This window comes from Mus pahari, chromosome 15 (genome assembly GCF_900095145.1).
Source record: "Mus pahari chromosome 15, PAHARI_EIJ_v1.1, whole genome shotgun sequence".
NCBI classification, from domain to species: domain Eukaryota; kingdom Metazoa; phylum Chordata; class Mammalia; order Rodentia; family Muridae; genus Mus; species Mus pahari.
Genome location: NC_034604.1, coordinates 77,475,933 through 77,498,802, shown reverse-complemented (window position 1 = coordinate 77,498,802; position 22,870 = coordinate 77,475,933). Strand labels below are relative to the sequence as shown.

Here is a 22,870-nt window from a genome sequence, read left to right as displayed (position 1 = left end):
GTGTGTCAGGAGGTGTGGCCTTGTTGGAGGAGGTGTGGCGTTGTGTGTCACTGTGGAGACTGGGCTTTGAGGTCTCATTTATGCTTAAGTCTGGCCGGTGTGACCCGGTCTTGTCTGGACTACCTTTGGATGAAGATGTAGAATTCTCAGCTCCTTCTCCAGCACCATGCCTGTCTGGATGCTGCCATGCTCCCAGTCTTGATGATAATGGACTGAACCTGTAAGCCAGCCCCAATTAAATGTTGTCCTTACAAGAGTTCCCTTGGTCATGGTGTCTGTTTACAGCAGTAAAATCCTAACTAAGACACCTGAAATAATTAAGATTTAAAGCAGAATCAGCCTGTAGATGACTCCAGCAACTGTTTTAAGAGAGAGAGAGAGAGAGAGAGAGAGAGAGAGAGAGAGAGAGAGAGAGAGAGAGAGAGAATAGCCAAGCTTACAATTCAGCAGAAGGGATGTTTACAATAATCAGGGGCAGTGATCAAAAGGGCCAATTTAAAAAAATGGTGCAGCTTTCTCAAAATTATGCAACCTCTTATTAGACTGTTCATTCTGGTTTCATCCCTTCATCTTCAAAGAGATGCCAGGACACTAGACAGAATGAAATGGGGGGTTGATTAAAGAGAAGGAAACGACACCAGACAAGAGCTCGGAATGCTGGAAGGGCCTGAGGAAGGCCTGGGAGTCTGAGGCTGGGCTGCAAGTGCAGACTCCATATTCCTAGATGATCTGTCAAGGTTGAGCTCACCACCTGGCAAATGTGGCTTTAAGGAGAGGAAACTGTGTCCCTGCTCTAGCAAACTATTCAGGTGTCCGATGACCCGAGCAGAGTCCCCACAGACACCCCTCAGAGACAGAAAGAGGAGAAAGCTCAGGGCTCTGAGCTTCTGCCAGTGCTGCCTGAGGGTCAGATGGGAACACCGGCACCCTCAGCAGTACCAGGGCAGAGCCCCAGCCAGAGGAAGGAACTGAAGCTACCGAAGGGCCCTGCAGTGTTATGGAGATGTGGTGTTAAGTGTGACCACTTAAGATGCACTGGGGTTCTATGTGGCCTGTTACAGTGTCCAGCCTTTTGTCCCTGTGACACAGCATTGTCATGGAAAAAGTTCACATTCAAGAACCAAGCAATCCGGTCACCAAAATGAATAAATAATGCAGAAGTGGTTTCTTGGTTCTTTACATAAATTTTTATTTGCATTGGCACTGGTCCTGCCCCCCTGTACTTCTCAGGAGGAGTGTCTGCTACTCTCTAACACATTTCTGAAGCTGAGCTCCATTAGATACGCTGCAGAAAAGTTGGCAAGATGACTCAGCTGGTAAAATCACTCACTCTCTAGCGGTATAAACTGCTAACACATGTGATTGTATGGTTGTTCGCCTGATATAGTTGCCTCTTGCGTCTTACTGCCTCAGTCTGCTAACCTAGGCTTAGTCCGGGAAGCTTCAAGCCTCCCTGCAATCTAATCTAGGCCTAGAATGTTTTCAGCCTTCTAGACTTACCGCTGAATAAGCTCACCCTTTTTTTTTTTTTTTTTAAGGCATTTAATTATTTATAAGAGGAGTGATCATTAACTTTTATGTCTTAGTTACCCATGCTTTACAATAAATTAGTGACTCTCATAACATTAAGATATTATAAACTAAGGTAATTTATCCATGTTAAGATTTTGAGTTTTAAATATACAATTTTTTAAAAAGTTTATTTATTTATTTATTTCATGGATGTGAGTACATCTGTTGTTGCCTTCAGACATGTCAGAAGAGGGCATCGGTTCTCATTACAGATGGTTGTGAGCCACCATGTGGTTGCTGGGAATTGAATTTAGGACCTCTGCAAGAGTAGTCAGTGCTCTTAACCGCTGAGCCATCTCTCCAACCCTAAATATACAATTTTTAATTGAAGCTCTTTTAGTATCAAAATAAACTTTAGATCACAAATACACTCCCTGGGGAAACCAGAAGTCTTTTTTGTTGTTGTTGTTTGTTTGTTTTGTTTTTTTCGAGACAGGGTTTCTCTGTGTAGCCCTGGCTGTCCTGGAATTCACTCTGTAGACCAGGCTGGCCTCTAACTCAGAAATCTGCCTGCCTCTGCCTCCCAAGTGCTGGGATTAAAGGCGTGCACCTCCACGCCCGGCTGGGAAACCAGAAGTCTTGTTCCTGTGATCCTTCTGTAGTGTGCTTTCAGAAGATCTAAATGGACTTAATAGACATTGTTCTACTAAGAAGCTTAATTTATCACACACACACAAAAATAATTGCAGAGAGAATAGCTTAAGCCTGGCTTTCATAAGGAGACATAAGAATTTGCCATAGTTTGTGTTATAACTTTGTTTCTCCAAATGGTTAATTAAAGCTTAACAAAGTTAGCAAAGACATACTGATGAGACGTATGTTTCCAAGCTGGCTTTTGCTATCACAAGTAGAGCATTATAACCTTAGGAACTTATAGATGTCGGTCACAACGCATGGCTCATCCTTAAGTCCCATTGCCTGTGGCCTCGTGTGAAGTGCTCAGATATCCTGCGACTGTCTGAGGCTACCATGATTTTGTCCTTAGGTTTCATTCTTAGGACAAAAATCTCATTTCCTCATATGCCATCTATCCCTGTCCAAAATACAGTTAAGCCCTTCACTAAATGATCGAACCTCATACGTTACAGCCATTTTAAGCATTTTTCTCATCCCTATGTGCTGTTTCTACTTATTTTATTTCCCTAAATGAGAGTCGAAGCCATGCACAGATGGCATGTGGCAAAGGAAGATGACCATACACATACTTCCCTCAACTTCTTTTTACTATAAGTTTTTTTTGTTTTGTTTTGTTTTTCGAGACAGGGTTTCTCTGTGTAGCCCTGGCTGTCCTGGAACTAACTTTGTAGACCAGGCTGGCCTCTAACTCAGAAATCTGCCTGCCTCTGCCTCTGGAGTGCTGGGATTAAAGGTGTGTGCCGCCATGCCTGGCTTTTTACTGTAAGTTTATTATTATTATTATTATTATTATTATTATTATTATTATTTTCTTTATTTACATTTCAAATGCTATCCCGAAAGTTCCCTATGCCCCCCCCCGCCCCTGCTCCCCTACCCACCCACTCCCACTACTTGGCCCAGGCCTTCCTTGTGCTGGGTCATATAAAGTTTGCAAGACCAAGGGGCCTCTCTTCCCAGTGATGGTCGATTAGGCCATCTTCTGCTACACATGCAGCTAGAGACACGAGCTCAGGGGGTACTGGTTAGTTCATATTGTTGTTCCACCTACAGGGTTGCAGCCCCCTTCAGGTCCTTGGGTACTTTCTCTAGCTCCTCCATTGGGGACCCTGTGATCCATCCAATAGCTGGCTGTGAGCATCCACTTCAGTGTTTGCCAGACACTGGCATAGCCTCACAAGAGGCTGCAATATCAGGGTCCCTTCAAGTTCACCCTTTCTAGAGCTTTCTGAACTCTACTTGGCTGGTCAGCCCAGCTGCTCAAACTCCTCCCCCACTTGACCGACTCAATCTGGTTTCTCTTTCGGCCTCTGACTGAATTGTTTTGCTTGGCCTCAAACTAACTCTGGCAATCTGTTCTAATCTTCCAGCTCCTTCTCATTCTCTGGCTCATTCTCTCTTCGCCTGTGTCTAGCTTATTCTTTCTTCAACCTGTCTCTGTAAGATTCTCCCGGGAAAGCTGCCCCGCCCTCTGCACTGTTGTCTCTATTGCAGTGAGAGTTGGGCTTGTCCATTCTGTCAAATCTGTCCCTGATCCATCACCTTTCTGCTCTTCAAGTAGACATCACCTTCAAACCTGGGCGCTTCCTTCTACAGACTAACTTTACCTTCGATGTTTGGGGTTAAAGGTGAGTGCTAAGGGCATGCTATGGTCCAGCCAGAGGGATTAAAGGTGCAGGTTAAGTCTGAGCCGCACCACAACTAGAAACAACACAATCCTAGTGTTCCTAGTAAACAACTCAATCTCAGGGTTCACAATGTGATCAAATATCCTGCAACAAACAGGACCATTCCAAGGCATAATTGAAGGAAAGTTGATTTGGTTTTTTGTTTTGTTTCGTTTTGTTTTGCTTTTGTTTTTGTTGTTGTTGTTTTGGTTTGGTTTGGTTTGGGTTTTGGTTTTGTTTGTTTGTTTTGGGGGGGGTTGGATTTTTTTGTTCGTTTTTCTCTGTGTAGCCTTGGCTGTTCTGGAACTTGCTCTGTAGAGCAGACTGACCTTAAACTCAGAGATCCACCAGCCTCTGCTTCCTGAGTGCTGGGATTAAAGGCACAATTAGAGGTTTTTATTGTAGATTTATCGTAGAGGAAGAGAACATCCAGAAGCATCTTGGAAGAGTCCAGAGCAGAAAGGGAAAATGTTAAGGTTTGGTGTTTTGAGATGCTGAACACTGGTTGTTCCAGAGACCCTCACTTAGACCCAGGTGATGCTATGTGACCTTGCCCACCAAGTTACCCCTGACTGGTAAATAAAGATGCTGACAGCCAATAGCTGGGAAGAAGAGACACAGGCAGGGTTTAGAGTCTCCAGGCTTGGGGTCAGAGGAGGACCATTAGGTGAGGAGAGGAAAGTGAATAAAGGAGAAGCCACCGTGGACTAAGAATCTTAAAATAATGGCCATATGGGTTGGCTAATTAGAGTTAAGAGCAGACTAGATGAAGCACGGCAAATTACATATTATATAATGGAATTATTGGCTGGGAAATAGAATCACAGGGAGGATATATATCTGCCCAGCTCTTTTGCTGATTAAAGCTTATAATAAATATAAAGATTTATTATTTTAAGATTTTATTATTATTATTGTGTGTGTGTGTGTGTGTGTGTTTTATCCAGGAACTAAATGGTCAAAGGTAGGATAGAAACCCTGAATTGGGATTAAATATTTCTACAAGAAAACAGTACATGAACTATGGCAGCAGACTGGGCCTGGCTAGGAGACAAGCACGGCAGAGCAGAGGTGGTGAGGGTACAGGGGGCAGTAGACGACAGGAGAGCCACATGGTGGAAATAGCAGGGTGATAAGGAGGATGGGAAGCTGGTGGGAGAGGAGCTCCTGGGCTGGAGGAAGCTTAGGTCAGCAAGAAGGCAAGGAAAACTGAGAAGAGCCATGATGCCAGCATGAACTCTGAAATATGTAACAGGCACTTGTGATACTGAGGGGGCCAGGAGGCCAGCGTGGGCTTTGATATTCTAACAGAAACCACGGATAGCCATTTGTCCCTTCTGCCAGCGATAAGAGAAGTGGTTCCTTTGGTAGGGAGATCTGGTTTCACAAATTCCTGAGAATGCTGGCTTTTGTTTAGCTCCCAGAATTTGTGGAAAATGGGGTTTCCTTTGGACCTGACACTGCCAACCCTGCCTACCTGCCTATGATCGCTGGAACCCATGCTGAAAGGAGAAGTGACCTCCACAAGTCATATTCTCATATGTTAAGTTACCACTACCTGTGTGTGATCTCATACACACACACACACACACACACACACACACACACACACACAATGTACATGCACAGGATATTTTAAAAACTATTTTATTTTATATAAGTGTTTGTCTACATGTATGTATGTGCACCATGTGGTTTCCAGGGACCATGGAGTCTCCAGAAGAGTGTATCATATTCACCTGGAACTGGAGTTATAGGTAGTTTTGAGCCACCATGTGGGTGCAGGAGATTTAACCCAGCTCCTCTGAAGAAGCAGCAAGTGCTCTTAAATGCTGAGACATCTCTCCAGGGCCTATAAGATCATTTTTATGAGTTATGATACAGCCATTGGAAACTACAATTTTCATGGGAAATGCAAGATAAATAGTCTTATTTCTGGATGTGAAACTGAAGAGGTCAGCTCAGAGCTGATGGAAAATCCCACCAGGCACCCCTCCCCTCCTGGAAGAGACAGGTCAGAGAGCACAGGCTGGAAGGAAGAGGCTAATCAAGCCCCTACTACCTCATTCCCCAAAGATCAATCCGTTTAAAGGGTGCACTGTTCCACCAGTCATATTGCGCCTAGTTGCTGATGCTCTATTATGTCACTGGATGACGACCCCACCATGTTGGAAAAATAAATTCCTCTTGCTTTTGCATCGATCCCCAGCTCATCAGAGTTTTACAAAACCAACCAACCAAATAAACAAGAACAACAAAAGAAACAAAGCAACATTCACATTGAGAGACTTTTCAGGAGAACCACCTCAACCCCATCTTCAGGTTCTTCCTAAGTAGCTTGTCAATTGGGTTTGCACGTCAAAAGTGAATTTTCAGGGGTTCCAGGGATCAAAACCTGTAGGCAGGCTTGGTCGCATGTGCCTTTCCCAGCTAAGCAGTCTTACCAGCTCTTCTGTAGTATTTGTAGTGAAGCTCAGCTTCAGCAATTGTTAGAGAGTAAGAGACACCTTGAAAAGAATGGGGAGCAGAACCTTGGCATCAGCTATAAAGTGTCTTCCAGGTGGACTTTGAGTCCAAAGGGTAGAACAGTTGTTCAGGGGCTTATTCACTTACCCAAAACTGAAAACCAGCCGTGCAAGGCAAGGACACAGCCTGGGAGGCAGACAGACCTTTATTACAGCATTTCAAAAGGGAGCCATCAAAGCTACTTTTGGTGGCTCAGATCTGCAAAGTCCCCTCAAAGCTCATGTGCTAAAGGCTTGATTCTCAGCTGACCATGCTCCTGGGAGGAGTCGGAAATGCCAGCAACAGGTGGTACTAGTTAGGGAGAAAGGTCATCGAGCCCTTGATGGATACATTGGAACCTTCCATCTCTCCCACTTCCTAGCCCTCATGCAGCTTTCCTCTGACTTCTGCTCCCTCCATGACACAGGCAACCACGCCCACCAAGCATGGATTGATTAAAACCTCCAGGCAAGAAGCCAACGCAAGCCTTTCTGTCCCTTAAGATCTCTTGTCACAAGGACAGGAAGCTGAGTGACACAGCATCATCTTCTGGTTGGGAAAGTGGCAGGCGGTACTGTATCCTCTCGCTAAACCGAGGAAACAAAAGGTACCTTTTTCTTAGCCACTTCGTTCACCTCCACTTCCTTGCTGACAACAGATGGTCAGAAGTTACTCGGAAGGCAAAGTGCAAGAAAACGTGAACCGTATCCACACTAGACTCCTGATTCATGGACCCCGCGATGGCTGTGAAGATGACTCTGTGGATAGACCGATTGCTGAGTAAGCATTAGGACCTGGTTCTCTTGCTAGCAGCCATGCACAAGCCTTGCATGGCCACACACTTGTAACTCCAGTGCTAAGGAAGCAGGGAGGGATCCGGAAGCCTGAAGCTAGCTGGTCAGCCAGTCTGCCTGAATCAGTGTGCAGACTCAGTGACAGACCCCGCCTCAAAACACAACGTGAAGAAGCAATTGAGATGGGAAAAGCCAAATCCTCTTTTGGTCTGAGAAGTCAGCTGGATGTCATAGAAATAAATACATTTTTACCTCTCAGAAAAATAGAAAAGCAATTAAATACTGATACCTAGTGTCAACCTCTGGCCTCTATATACATATGCATAAGAACCCATATACACATAAGCATACACATACACACACACACACACACACACACACAACCACACACACGTATCAGACAACTCCATAAAAAATGGGCTAAATATATTAACCAAAGAAATGACATGTAGCCACTATGAAGTCTATCTTACCAGTACTGTACAAAAGGAAATTTGGAGACTTGAGACTGGCTTTCCTATCCAGCAGGTGACAATGATCAACTCATAATTTGTAAGCATACATATATAAATTACCAATGTTGGTAAGGATGTGAGAAAAGGCAACACTTTGTGATAAGGAGGGTAAGTCTTCCCAGAGGAAGCGGTACCAGTACCTACGTGCTGGGCGTCCTCAGAAAGAGGACGTCTGTGACCCACACAGTGACCTCAGAGTATGCAGCCTCCGGGAGTGCTGGCTGCTGCTGGCAGGAAGAGGAGATCTGCATTGCTGAACAGCAACCTTAGCAGCACAGGCTCCCTGGTGCCTCTTTACCAAGGGAAACTCCAACACAGGGACAGCTGAGACCAGATCCAAGAGTGGACATGGGCTAAGGTGGGGAACCTGGGAGGAGAACCCTCTAACTGGCGTTTGTCCTGCCGCTGAGAGACATTACCACCAAGCAGCAGAGCAAGGTCCACCAGGTCAACCTCCTGGGTGATGTATTAGTGAGGGTTCTCTAGAAGAACAGAATTAACAGAACGAATATTATATGCATGAATTTACATGTGTGTACAATATATGCATATTTACATGTGTATAGACATTTATATAAGTACATATATTTACATGATCTATACATATATATGTACATATATACGAGATTTATTAAACTGGCTTACAAGCCGTGATCCAGCTAGTCCAACAATGGCTGTCCCTCAAAGGAAAATCCAAGAATCCAGTATGTGTTGAGTCCACAAGGCTGGATGTCTCAGCTGGTCTTCAGTATCTGCCAGAATCCCAAAGAAGTCGGCTCTAATGCCAGCGACGGGCTTGCCAGTGAGACTGAGGGCAAGCAGGCCGAGGGCAGAGGCTTCCCTCTTCCCTGTCAGCAAGTGGGGTCCAGATTAAAGGCGGATCTTCCCAGCTCAGAGCATCTGGGTTGGTCTCCTCACTTTAAATGATTTGAGCAAGAAAATTCCCTCGCAGATGGGTCTAGTTGACAACCAAAAAATAACTCCACCCGCAGTGAAGAAATACGAGAGATGAATTCGTTAAGTCCAGATGCATTCGGTTGACAGCCAAGAAGAGCCGTTACAGGTAATTAGTCTCACTGAAGGAAAGATAGCCTGGTGGGAGATGAGTGCAGCCCAGGCACAGGAAACCACCAAGGAGAAGACACATGGCTGCAACAAGGCATCTTCATTCCCTCAGCGGCAGAGAACCTCCAGAGGAATTTTTGGTTTGTTTTGGTTTTTGGTTTTGTGTGTTTGTTAGGACACCACTCAGTTATGTATCTCGGCTAGCCTGGACTCACTGTACAGCACAGGGTGGCTTAGAACTTGCTGTGTATGTAGTTCAAACTGGCTTTACACTCACCATGTAGCTCAGGCTGGCCTCAAATCTTCAATCTTCCTACCTCTTCTTCCTAAGAAATAAGATCACAGGTGTGCACCACCATGCCCACTTGAGAGATGTGCTTTTCAAATGAAAGTCACTACCAATTCCATCAGCCTCTGCTCTTGGCACAGACTGCCTCTTCAAACATCCAGAAAGGGAAGCCAGTTGTAAGGAGAACCTCTGTGTGTGTGTGTGTGTGTGTGTGTGTGTGTGTGTGTGTGTGTGTCACTCTGTGTGTGTTTCTGTGTGTGTGTGTGTGTCTGTGTGTGTGTGTCACTGTGTGTGTGTTTCTGTGTGTGTGTGTGTATCTGTCTGTGTGTGTGTCACTGTGTGTGTGTTTCTGTGTGTGTGTGTCTGTCTGTCTGTGTGTGTATTGTGGAGATACATGTTCTTTCCAAAGTCCTTTTCTCAAGAATTTCACAGATCTCAGAGCCAGAGTAGCATTTGCCAGGACAACAATATGAGTTTCCTTATATGTTGGTTTTAGAACATCTTAGCCAAACGCTACCACATCCAGCTATTCTAGGAAGAGCCTCCTGATGCAGTGTTAAAATGGTCCCCCTTCCGACACCTTCAGTAATGTCCTGACCGTGCATTCTGGATCCTCCAAAAGGACTAGCAAGGGAGTGAGCACACAGTAGGCCCCTCAGAAGGCAAGCCTGCTGGACATCTAAGAGGAGGCCTGCCTGAGAACTGTTGGTGCCTCGATTTACCAGAGTTCGTCGGTATCAGCAGGGTTATAGGACATGGGTAAGATGCTGACTCAATGACCAGCTCGGGTATCCCGGAACCCAAGTGGCCTGTGAGACTTGTGCAAGGGAACAGGAAACCTGTCCATATGTGTCCTCCATAAGTCAACAGGCATGTGATTCCAGAATCCTTTCATTGAAAGACAGTGTTAATGCTAACCAGGATAAACTTTGAAAATTGGTTTGTGACAAAGAGATTCACAGTAAAACAAGCCAGTTTGGGCAGAGGAGATACCATGATCATGAAGGTACTTTTCCCAGGGCGAGCCTCATCCATTACAGTCTGGACGTGCTGACCCCTATGATTTCTCCAAATGCAGGAAGCTGCATAATTTGTGATAGTGAGGGACTATGTTCTTGCTCTACCCTGATTAAAAAGACAAGGGAAAAAAAGCCAGTTTTAATTAGGGTAAAACTGTTGAAGTTAGAGGTTTGTCTGTTGTGTTATTAAAACATCTTTTATCCTCCTGAGTATGGCTGTAGCTCAGCTGGGTCAGCAATGACCATTCTCAGTTATCAGATTAAAAATATTAAGTATGGCCAGGTGGGAGTGGTGCACACCTTTAATCCCAGCACTCGGGAGGCAGAGGCAGGTGGATCTCTGTGAGTTTGAGGCCAGCCTTGTCTACAGAGCAAGTTCCAGAACATCCAGAGCTACACCGGAAGATCCTTTCTTGGAAAGAAAATAATATGGGGCTGGGTTCATAGCTCAGGGTACGGTGCTGGGCTAGCTTGCTCAAGACTCTGTACTCAGTCCCAAGCATCAAAAACAAAAGCTAAAAGCCTAAATACTGATAATACCATGTCTGTTTATTATATTATATAAAAGCAGTATTTTTAAAAAGGTTTAAACCTTTTTAAAAAGTGAATTTCACCACAGTTTAAGAACCACAGCCTTAAAATAGATCCTTAGGCAAGGAATCTGTGTGTGTGTGTGTGTGTGTGTGTGTGTGTGTAACCAAAAACATGCAGAAAGGGATGCCATTGTGTTGGGTGATCATATATTGCACAGTCTCCATGGTAAATAAAACATTTGTTTCCATTTAGAGCCAAATAAAAACTAACAGCGGCTGGTCAGTAGCCAGGGGGCTACTAAGGTCTGCCATTTGACTTCCAGTGCAGAGACAGAAAAGTTGCTAAGCCTCATAGGAATCCCAGAGCTTTCTCCCTACCTTCCAGGCTAGCTCACACCCACCTTCTTCCCAGCCCATCCACCTTCCTCCTTGTGACTCTTCCACTCTCAGTGGAACCTGCCCAGACAAGAGCTGCCCCTGTCCCTGGCCTGGGAAGTGGGAGCCTTGCTCTGCAGGCCCGGCCATGTTACCAGCTATGAGACCCTGCTAGCCTAGACCTGGGCACCTACGTGGGCTTTCACTCACTTCTGGCACAGAGTGACCTGCGCAGGCTCCCATCAAAGGACAGAAACAGAAAGCAAGTCTTCCAGTCCAGGATGGATGATAGCCTTTAAGGAAGTCAGCCTTCTCTGGCAAATTGCTGGTGGGTGGCATGAAGGGATGGGGACGGCAGGAAACAGACATCTCCAGCCTTCAGGATCATAGCTTCAGGACTGGTGTGACCTCCGACCCCCCTCCATCCCCTAGTGCCACTGCTCAGAGTGGGCAGGATGTCATCTGCGTGCACAGCCCTGAGAAGTGCATCCACGGGAGTTAGAGAGGCAGTTCTCTGGACTGCAAAGGTCTTATATGAAGAGAAAAGATGAGACTCTGTCATTCTGTACATGTTGAAAACTCCAAATTTTGTCCTTTTCTCCTAATAAGTCACTACAACACCTTCCCAATCTTCGAGACATCCTACGGTTCTTGAGTCCCCTTCCCTGTGACTTGAAGAGTTTTGTGTCTCTGTTCTGAGTAGAAGCAAGATTGTAAACATAAGGCTTGCTGGTTCCACTCTCTGTTGGGGAGCAATGTACAGTTTGGCTGGCTTTGTATGAGTTGGCCATTGGAGAAGACCATCATCAAATGTCTGCAAGAAGCACATGGTACTACTGGTACCACGGTGTAGTCCACTGCCCTCGGCTGGGTCTTCAGTTGGTCCACACAGATGAGCTGTTCCACAGTTCTGCCAGTGGTCAGAGCCAACACCAGCACTTCACATAAACTGTCTCTGTTGTGGCAAGACACACTGCATTCCGCAGATGCCTGGTCCAGCTCAGAAGTAAGATGCTCTGTGATCAATGCATGGTAAAGTACTCCCTAAAATTCCACAGAATGAAGAGCACTAAAAGCTGCCTTTCCACATACTCTCCAAAGCAAACTGTGCCCCTAAGGACACACATTTTATTCCATTAAATTCCAGAAAAAAAAAATTAGCGCTTCTTTGCCAGCTAGGCAAGATTCCTAGGGACACATTGAAAAGCCACCTTGCCACACAGGCTGCGAGTGCCCACCCACTTACTCACTTCTGGATGTACACATGCATGCACTTCTGTGTGGACTCACATTGATTCATCCATGAGCACAGATTCACAGGCACAATCACTGGGTCATGGGCATGTAAATGTGCATACACACACACACACACACACACACACACGTGCACGCACACACGCATGCACACAGGAACACTCATAATTATGAGAACATGTGCAATCCCACTTGCATACACACAATCCCATGCTTATTTACACACAACATACTCGTGTGTACACAATACACATTCATATATAAGAACCCACTCATATACTCATGGGTGCACACATTGTGCACACAATTATTTGCAGACATATTCATCTGTATGCCCACAGTCACGCTTTAGCTTGCTAGTGGCTAACAAGGAGGACCAGCAGCCTCTTGTCTGTGACGGCAAGGTCTGTGTAGACCAGCAGCCTCTTGTCTGTGACGGCAAGGTCTGTGTACAGTCCTCAGAGGGTTCCAGACTGGCAACTCTGATGAGACTCCTCCCTTTGGTCACTGCTGAGGGAGTGACAGGCCGGAGGTCACCAGGAAACCAGATCAAACTGAGCTGGGCAGGAGCAAGAGAGGTCCACGTCACAGCGACAGAAAGGAGCTCAGCCGCACACTTCAGAAGGACATGCCAGAGGCTCTGACAGCTCACCTGCATAGCAACTACAGGAGGAGTCCCTTGAAGGTCGCTTCCTCTGTCCACTCTTGATGACAAAGGCAAGAGAGAGGCTATTTCTCCGCCTCCTGCAGTTCTTTCAGAGTGGACTGCAAGAGCCATCGAAGCTTCCAGAACACACTGGATGAGGCTGTCCAGGAGTTTCCCGAGGGGCCCCCGTGCTGCGCACACTCCTGCACTGCCTGCTGTAGCTGCAGCCGAAGCTGGGGGGAGACCGCTGGGCTCCTGTGTGTTGAGGAGAACCAGTGTCGGAATATTTTATCACAGATGACCTGGGGGAGGTGGGGAGGAGTGAGAGGTTAATTCAGGGGAGCAACTCATTCTTCTTTTTTTTTTTTTTTTTTTTTTTTTTTTTGATATTTTCTTTATTTACATTTCAAATGTTATCCCCTTTCCTGGTCCCCCCCCTCTCCCAGAAACCCCGTATCATATCCTTCCTTCCCCTTCTTCTATGAGGGTGTTCCTCCACCCACTCACCCACTCCCACCTCCCCACCCTCGATTCCCCTACACTGGGTCATCTTTCAAGCCCTCATAGGACCAAGGACCTCTCCTCCCATTGATGCCTGACAAGGGCCATCCTCTGCTACAAATGCAGCTGGAGCCATGTATACTCCTTGGTTGATGCTATTAGGGTATGGTAGAGCTGTTAAAAGGTGTGAGTGAGTTAGGTCATTGATGTGTGCCTTGCAAAGGGTGCTGAGATGGAGGTCTCTTCTCCCTCTTTGTTTCTCTGCCACCAAGAGATAAACAGCTCTTCTTTGCCACTCACCCCAGCCAGGATGCTGTGCCCCACCACTGGGCCCAAAGCAAAGCATCAGACTGACCATAGACTGACCCCAAACTTCCCTCATTATAAGCTGTTTGCATCAGGCGTTTTGTCACAGCAACTGAACTCGGACATGCAAAGTGCATCTGTCTTTCCAATGAAACACTGTCTAGTAAACATGAGATCATGTTACACATGCTGACCTTTTCCTATTTAGTGCTTCATGCTACATCCCAAAGAAAGCTCGATTTAACTTCTGGATCTATATTCAAAGACAGTAGTCAGGCACAGAAATGAGTGTGCCCACATCCACTCCAGAGCCACAATGTAATGTCACGATAAGGGTGGACACACTCATGTAACTCCCTAGAGCTTCAGATGGTACTTAATAGCATTTTAATGACTATTCCCAATTGGCAAAAGCATATTGTTGTTGAATTTTAATTAACATCGTTTTAATTATGTCTTTAAATAATGAGATGAGATATGAGATAATTTCCTAAATCCTTCGGCCGTTTGGATTTCTCATCTGTGTCTCATTACCCCTGCCCTCTCCTGACAGTTTCCTTTGGCTCAAGGTTCTACTTGCTTCTCAATGAATCTGTAATAGCTGTGTGTGTATATGTGTGTGTGTGTGTGTGTGTGTGCATATGTGTGCATGTGTGTATTTGTGTGTGTGCATGTAGTATGTGTATATGTGTGTGCATGTGTGTATGTGTGTGCATTATGTGTGTGCAACTAGGATGTCTATATGTGTGTATATGTGCGTGCGTGTAGTATCTGTATAAGTGTATGTGCATGCATGTTTGTATACACATGCATGTTTGTGTAGGTCAGAAGACAACTTGCATAGTTCTTTCCACTATGCGTGTGAGTTCTAGGAATCAAAACCTAGTTGTTGAGTTTGGTCAGAGACTTAACCCACAGAGCCATTTTTGCCAGTCCTTAGTTTCTCTAATGCAAAGACTTGTGGATGAGACCAAAGATGGTGGGGACTCTGGTTAAAAAAGAAAAACAAACAAAAACAAAAACAACTTGTCTGCATGGCATAGGGACAGCAGAATCACAGGTCCATCAAAGGGTAGCTTCCCATGGAGGGGCTGAGATGGCACCGTGAAAGCCTGTGCCATTGATTAGCCTCCTCAAAGATGACAAGTCTGCAGACCCTGTGGTGGTAGAGCCAGTGTTGCCTGGCCTGGGCTAGAGCCACCGCAGGATGGATAGGATGGATAGACAGCTCTGTTGCATGGGGCTCTCCTTCATGGCAGGAAGGCCCCACAGTGTGTTTTCCTGAGCCCCTGGCTTAATCTCCTTCAGTTCAGCTCAGGAGTCCCATCAGACCTAGGGAAAAGCTTCTTGGGAAGATGGGCTAGAAAGAGGTGTGGCTGGGAGTGTGAGCTGGATGACAGAATTAGTGGGGAGAAGCTTTAGGGTGAGGGGACTTAGCTCTCACTCTTTCTCTGTGTGAGAATTTACAGGGAGGCAGACACTTGCAGAAAGAAAGGATCTCCTTAGGTATGAGGACAATTTGGCCCAGAACACGCCTCCTAGTGGGTCACTAAGGTGAGTGTGGCTGATCCTGCTGGCTAGGCAAGCGTCGCCTTCCCTTCCTATTTCAGCATTCTGGGTGCTTCCTGCTTCCTGCTCTAGGTGGCCAACATCCTGGAGAGAAATAAGACCGTTCTTCAGCCAAGGGCATGCGAGTAAGTACACTCCAGACTCTCAGAAGCAGCCTCAAGAGGAGCTTCCGGAAAGAGAGAGAAGCCCACGGAGGGGCTGTGTTGGAACCTCCACCCGTCAGCCCCCACTGAGCCACTTACGCAACCACCACCCAGGTAGTAAGAAACAAAATGTGATGAAGACCCGCCCCCCTCCCACGCGCGCATGCAATGAGCCCGAGGCGCGCAGACATGAACATCACCATCCCCAGCTGTCTAGGCTGCTCACCTGCAGGTTGCTGTTGACACGTTGGGCTCCACACTTGTGCACTCGGAGATCACACTTGGAGAAACAATCGAAGAAATTGCAGTCTTCATCTCCCGTGCAGTTCTGCTCAAGGATTTCCCTCATTTTAGGCTCAAAAAAGGCCATGTCTACGTCAATAGCCACCACCTGAAATCAAAACAGCGGAGACGGCCATCAGATCAGAGCGTGGGCCCTGCAGGAGAGCCCACATGCGGCTCCTTTTCCTGTCCTGACATCATAGGTCACGGGTGACTGAAAGGGTCACCACGGGGCTGTGACCACCGAGTCCACCTCTCAGGAGGAAATGTTCAGCTCATGACCTTGCTCCCCCAGGGCATTTACAAGTGCTTCCTTTGACACAAGCTATTATCATAGATTGTGTCCTAAAGTTTTACTGTAAAAAAATAAACATTATTTTATTTTTTATCCTGTCACTAACTCAAGGATGTGGTTAGAAGAGCAGCTGGCACTCGTAACCACTGAGCCATCTCTCCAGCCTGTGCCTTCCATTTCTTTCTTGACTGTCTATGACATTTGTCAACATAAGCAACAGACGTAGTTGAAGAGGCTTTCCCAGAGAACACTGATCACTGAGGACAGATAGCAAAGTGGTGTCGCAGTGAGACACAGGTGCGGGTGTAATATAGGCTCATTGTTAGAGGTCAGGGGAAGGTCTTAAAGGCAAAAGGGAGGGGGCAGAGGAGAACGCTCGGTTTCTAGAGTGTGCTTGAAGACCTGAATTCAGTCTCCAAAACCCATGTTTAAAAAATAGAAAGACACGGTGGCTCACAACCACCCGTAATGAGATCTGACGCCCTCTTCTGGCGAGTCTGAAGACAGCTACAGTGGACTTGTGTATAATAGTAAATAAATCTTTGGGCCGGAAAGAGCAGGGACTGAGAGAATGGAGTTGGCCAGAGTAAGCAGAGGTCCTAAAACTCAGTTCCCAACAAGCACATGAAGGCTCACAACCATCTGCACAGCTACAGTGTACTCACATACATAAAATAAATAAATAAATCTTTAAAAAAGAAAAGAAAGAGAGAGAGAGAAAAGAGAAAAGAAATGAAATTCCAGAGCTGTGGAAGCAAAAGCAATAGATCCCTGGAGTTTGAAAGTTAACCAGCCTAATCTACGTGGTGAGGTCCAGGCTAGTGGAAAATCCTGTCAACAATAACAGTAGTAGTAATAATAATAAATAATAACAATAATTTAAAGGTACATGGCTCTTGAGGAATGGCACTGGCCTCCACACATACACAGCCAGGGACACACACACACACACACACACACAAGGGCAAACAACCCAATATATGAGACAAAAGTAAGGAAAGAAACACCAGAAGTTTTGAAACAAGAGTCCTTGGTCATAATGATTGACAATTATGGCATCTGTCCAAGGGTCGACATAATGGGATGGACGTCCTTGTGTCTTCATGGTTGTCTTTGTTGGAGGCTGTGGTGGCTTCTGTGAAAGCCAGTAGATTTGACAGAGTTCATGGGACACTCGATATCAGGCAACAGGCACAGTGCCTTCCCCACCCCCACCCCTGCCCCCTTGTTTATGTTTGCTGTGAGAATTCCATTTTGACTCTGCTAAGTTTCACATTTCCTCACTGCTATCCTGGTGAGGATTACAAATACTGTGTGAGATACATAATTGAGCCCCAAGACTATGAGCAGTCACGGCGGCTGTTTATGGCACATCTGGTACCCACATCAACACAACGACCAGATGGGCCATGGGGTATGATCAGCATAAATAAGCCCTTCGCCAAGGGCATCAACCACTAATTCCACTGTCAGAGTAAGAACTTGAGGACTGCTGGAATTTCAGATTTATCCTTCTGGCTTTCAACCAAACGGGCTTCAAAACCAGAAAAAGAATAACTTATAAATTATGCAGATTTTCCTCCACCACCTGGATACAAAAAAAAAAAAAAAAGAGCTCAAATTTGCAAGAATCTGCCCAAGTCCAACAGCTGATAGCTTTGAGATAAGAAATCATTTCAAAATGTGACATCTTTGATGGAACTGGCTTCCCACAAGCCCTCACAGGCCATTGTGAAAATGTCAGCTGCCCTTCCCCCCAACCCGGTAGCATCTCAGAGAGGGTTCATTCACTGGAGTCATTTGGTTTCAGAAGGAAGGGTGTGTTTTCCCATTTCTACCTTTGTTTTCTTCTCTTCACTCAGGGTGGTGGGGATTATCAGTAAAACAGCAGAAGGGACTTAAACTATTTTAAAACGTGCAGAACAATAAGAGTAAAGTACAGAGACCCTCTCCCGCTTTCATGATCTTTGCCTAATAACAAACTCAGTCCAGGCAAATAGGCCATTGTTTGTTTTGAGGGAGTTAATTTTTTTCGTTTTTTTTTCTATATTTTTTTTATTTGGAAATTGACAATGTCATGCATGTTACAAGCCTCTTGACCATATCTACCCCAAGTCTCCCTTCCTAAGACCCCCACACACGCGCTGACATCACATTCACCAGATGTCACACCCACCAATGTGTCCTCTTCCTACATCCCCACACACCATCATGTCCCCTTCCTACATCCCTCCCACATCAAAATGACCCCTCCTACATTCCCCACACCAACATGTCCCCTTCTTACATCCCCCACACCAACATGTGCCCTTCCTATATCCCACACACACCAACATGTTCCCTCCTACATCCCCATACACCCCAACATGTCCCCTTCCTACATCCCCCCACACCAACACATCCCCTTCCTAAATCACACACACACCAACATGTCCCCTCCTACATCCTCCACACCAACATGTCCCCTTCCTACATCTCCCCCACACTAACATGTCCTCTTCCTACATCCCCCACACCATGTCCCCTTCCTACATCCCCCCCACACCAACATGCCCCCTTCCTACATCCCACACACACCAACATGTCCCCTTCCTACATCCCACACACACCAACATGTCCCTTTCTACATCCCCCCACACCAACATGTCCCCTTCCTACATCCCCCCCAAACCATGTCCCCTTCCTGCATCCCACACACACCAACATGTCCCCTCCTACATCCCACACACACCAACATGTCCCCTTCTACATCCCCCCACACCAACATGTCCCCTCCTACATTCCCCACACATACCAACATGTCCCCTTCCTACATCCCACACAAACACACCAACATGTCCCCTTCCTACATTCCCCACACCAACATGTCCCCTCCTACATCCCCCACTCACACACCAACATGTCCCCTCCTACATCCCACACACATACCAACATGTTCCCTTCCTACATTCTCATACACCAACATGTCCCCTTCCTACATCCCCTCCCCACACACACCAACATGTCCCCTTCTATATCCCCCCACACACCAACATGTCCCCTTCCTACATCCACCACACACCAACATGTCCCCTTCCTACATCTCCCACCCATACACCAACATGTCCCCTTCCTACATCTCCCACCCATACACCAACATGTCCCCTTCTATGTCCGCCCCCCACACCAACATGTTCCCTTCCCATCTAGTGTCCCCTCTTTTTCTTGCTATTTTCAGGGAGCCCAGAAGCATCACAGAAGCCTGGTAAGCATTCTGCCATTGAGCCACACCCCTAATCCTAATTAAAAGCGAGGGTTTTGCTGATTTTTTTTTTCCTTTTGAAATGCTGAGGGTTGACTCCAGGATTTTTCACATGCCAGGTAGGACTCTATCTCTGAGCTACATCCCAAGCCTAGATAATCTACCAATCTTTCCTGTCTCATTATTTGGCCCCAAACAAGAACTAATCTTGCTGCTTAGCTTGGTTAAGAACACTAAAATTTAAAAAGAACTGGAGCTGGAGAGATGGCTCAGCAGTTAAGAGTACTTGTTGCTCTTTCAGAGAATCCAGGCTTGGTTCCTAGCATCCACAACCATCCATAACTTCATTTCCGGGGAATCTGATGCTTTCTTCCAACATCTATGGGCACCAGGCGCACACATGGTTCACATACAAACATGCAAGCAAAACACTCATATACATAGAATAAATAAGTCAAAAAAAATTATGCCAGGTGGTGGTGGCACACGCCTTTAACTCCAGCACTCAGGAGGCAAAGGCAGGCAGATCTCTGAGTTCAAAGCCAGCCTGCTCTACAGAGGGAGTTTTATCTTGAACTCCCCCTAAAACCCTTGCCAAAAACAAAACCAAAAACAAAACAGATTTAAGTGGTACATAGACATACATCAGGAAAAGAACCCATGCACATAAAATGATATAATAGTTTTTAATTTTTTAAATTAATGAGACTATGCTAATGAACCTGTCTTTATGATTTGTTATCAGGGCAAGGACCAGTCTCTCTGATTTCTGGCACTTTCTCCAGCCTCTGTGTTCCTCCTCAGCCCCATTCAGGACACTGTTCCTTTCATCTCCCAGTGAGAGATTCATTTTTAATTTATACTGCGTAGCCTAGAATAAATTGCAGCTCCTGTGTGCCTAAAATAAGAACAGCAACAAAACAAATAGGAAAACCTTCACAACATTTCTTAGCATCAGGAGAATCATGGAACTCATCCTGCACAAAATGGCATAAGTAGTGTCTGCTGCTTGAACCTGGTCTGGGCACCAGACGGGAAATAATCCTATTTTCTCCACAGAGTGGGTTGTTCAAGGTCTCCACAAACTCCTCCTCCTCCTCCTCCTTCTCTTCCTCCTCCTCCTTCCCTCCTCCTCCTCCTCCTCCTCCTTCTTCTTCTTCTTCTTCTTCTTCTTCTTCTTCTTCTTCTTCTTCTTCTTCTTTCTCTCTCTCTCTCTCTCTCTCTCTCTCTCTCTCTCTCTCTCTCTCTCTGGAAGCATCTCTCTGGAAGCATCTCTCTTGCTTAAAAGGCATGCTTGTGAGGTTTGGAGTCACCTTCCTTTTCCAAGCTGTTCACTTGTACATACTTCATAAACCCTGAAGGCCTGCATTGGGAGCCTTGGAATCTTCTGTTCCTGTAACCTCTCCCTCTCTTCAGGGCAGGAGTCAGCCAGGGGTCAAAAAGAAAGGCCACCTTTTGGAAGCAGGAGTGCAGTGATTCTTAAAGATCACAGTGAAGGTGCCTAGTTAGTTAGCGTGTGTGTGTGTGTGTGTGTGTGTGTGTGTGTGTGTGTGTGGTGTTTGAGACAGGATCTTATCATGTACCCCAGGCTGGCCTTGAACTCACCACCTTCCTGCTTAGTCTTTCTGAGTATTGGGTTGGCTCACAGTTGGTGCCTTGTCCTTGTGAGACTCAGAGTCAGTGGGCTGAGGAGCAGTATGAAAATGTACATTGCTGGGCTGGTAAGATGGATGACCAGGTAAGGGCACTTGTCATCAAACCTGAGGACCTGAATCCAAACTACATGGTATTAAGGACAGAATCTACTCCCACAAGTTGACATCCAACCTCTCTGCATGTGCTGTGATATTTATGCGCCCCACCCCCAGAATAAATAAGTAAATGTAACAAAAACTAGAATCTGCATTGCTAGCAAGCTCTGTGACGTTAAGGAGAGTCACTAGTACACCCTCAGGGAGGAGCCGACTGCTGGCAATAGTGTGTATCTCATGAGTTCCTCCCTCCCCCCACGCCCTCATGCAGGCAGTCACAGCTGCTGAGAGCTCAAGGGGACAATGGCTATGTCATGCCCAGAGGACAGCATTCCACGCTACCACCTCCCTAAGATTCGGGTGATTATATCCCCCACCTCAGTGACTATGTCGTCAGGAGTCATAATGGCTATATCCATATCGCAAGTGACTTTTCAGAAGTGGAAGACAACTGCTCGCCTTTCTCCTGCATGACTCTGCTCACTACGTTGGGGAGCTTTAGCTAGAGTGGTAACCAGCCCCAAAACAGTGGGGCTTCATCTGAAAGATGCTGGTGGACTCACGGCAAGGCACAATACAGGACGGAGCTCCCCTCAGAGCTTCCTGCCCAGAGTGCACACTCTGCTGGAACCCCCTCCCCCCCCAGAACCTTCTAGAACCCACCAGAACTACCTCCACATACATCTTTTCCAATTTAAAACTGCCCCCTGAGTCTTCAGCCCCTCTAGGGTACCCACAGAATGGGCATTGGGAGGACACAGTGAGAGCAAGGATGACAATTTGATTACACACAACACTGATGGCAAATTTAGTTCCCCAGATTCCAAGCTGCTTTTCAAAAGTTATGTCGATCCAGTGCAGCCTGCCATGAAGTCCCATGGCCCAGCAATAACTTACTATTATTAATAATTATAATGGGGCTGGAGAGATGACTCAGTGGTTAAGAGCACTGACTGCTCTTCCACAGGTTCTGAGTTCAATTCCCAGCAATCACATGGTGACTCACAACCATCTGTAATGGGATCTGATGCACTCTTCTGGTGTGTGTCTGAAGGCAGCTGCAGTGTACTCATATAAATAAAAATAAATAAATCTCTTTTAAAAACAATTATTATAACAGAAACTCAATGTCCTAATGAGGATAAAGAGCTTATTCCTTCACCACGCGCCAATCCCCCAAATGAGCAATCCAGTTTGAGTCGCACTTGCAGCATAAGAAGCTGCAGGCCTGAGTGAGTGTCAGAGAGCAACTCTCTCCTCTGCCCACCCTGTGCCTGTGGGCATCATAGGCATCCTGTCACCTCTTCCCATTGGGTGGCCCAACACCTGACATCACAGGCATCCTGGCACCTCTTCCCATTGTGTGGTCTAGCACCTGACATCACAGGCATCCTGGCACCTCTTCCCATTGGGCGGTCCAGCACCTGACATCACAGGCATCCTGGCACCTCTTCCCATTGGGCAGTCCAGCGCCTGACATCACAGGCATCCTGGCACCTCTTCCCATTGGGCGGTCCAGCGCCTGACATCACAGGCATCCTGGCACCTCTTCCCATTGGGCGGTCCAGCGCCTGACATCACAGGCATCCTGTCACCTCTTCCCATTGGGTGGTCCAGCGCCTGACATCACAGGCATCCTGTCACCTCTTCCCATTGGGTGGTCCAGCGCCTGACCATTGAGGCAATGAGACCAGGGGTAGGAAGCACAGCAGAAACCCGACACACTACTTTCAACCAAGAGGCGAGAGAGTCCGATACTACCTTATAAACCATACAAGTCTCAGGAGGACTGAAGTATCCACACGATGGTCATCCTTCTTAGTTTTCTTGTGTTTTGCATAATGTATCTTGGGTATTCTAAGTTTCTGGGCTAATATCCGCTTATCAGTGAGCGCATATCTAGAGACTTCTT

The 22,870-nt window shown here is 46.4% G+C and overlaps 2 protein-coding genes and 1 non-coding gene across 3 annotated transcripts in view; 2 read left to right on the top strand and 1 right to left on the bottom strand.

Annotated features, from left to right (window-relative positions):
* Window positions 1-7,164, top strand: part of C15H18orf63 (chromosome 15 C18orf63 homolog) — a 93,031-nt gene extending 85,867 nt beyond the window's left edge. The window contains exon 13 of the mRNA XM_021214344.2: window positions 7,039-7,164. Coding sequence (XP_021070003.2) covers window positions 7,039-7,164 — 126 coding nt within the window. The remainder of the gene's footprint in view (window positions 1-7,038) is intronic.
* Window positions 7,165-10,014: 2,850 nt separating this feature from the next.
* LOC115065545 lies at window positions 10,015-10,172 on the top strand. The gene has a single exon (XR_003845326.1). It is a non-coding gene; the product is annotated as a U1 spliceosomal RNA (small nuclear RNA).
* Window positions 10,173-11,224: 1,052 nt separating this feature from the next.
* Window positions 11,225-22,870, bottom strand: part of Dipk1c (divergent protein kinase domain 1C) — a 23,400-nt gene continuing 11,754 nt past the window's right edge. Inside the window, exons 3-4 of the mRNA XM_021214969.2 lie at window positions 15,616-15,780; window positions 11,225-13,172 (exon numbers count right to left, since the gene is read on the bottom strand). Coding sequence (XP_021070628.1) covers window positions 12,954-13,172; window positions 15,616-15,780 — 384 coding nt within the window. The 3' untranslated portion in view covers window positions 11,225-12,953. The remainder of the gene's footprint in view (window positions 13,173-15,615; window positions 15,781-22,870) is intronic.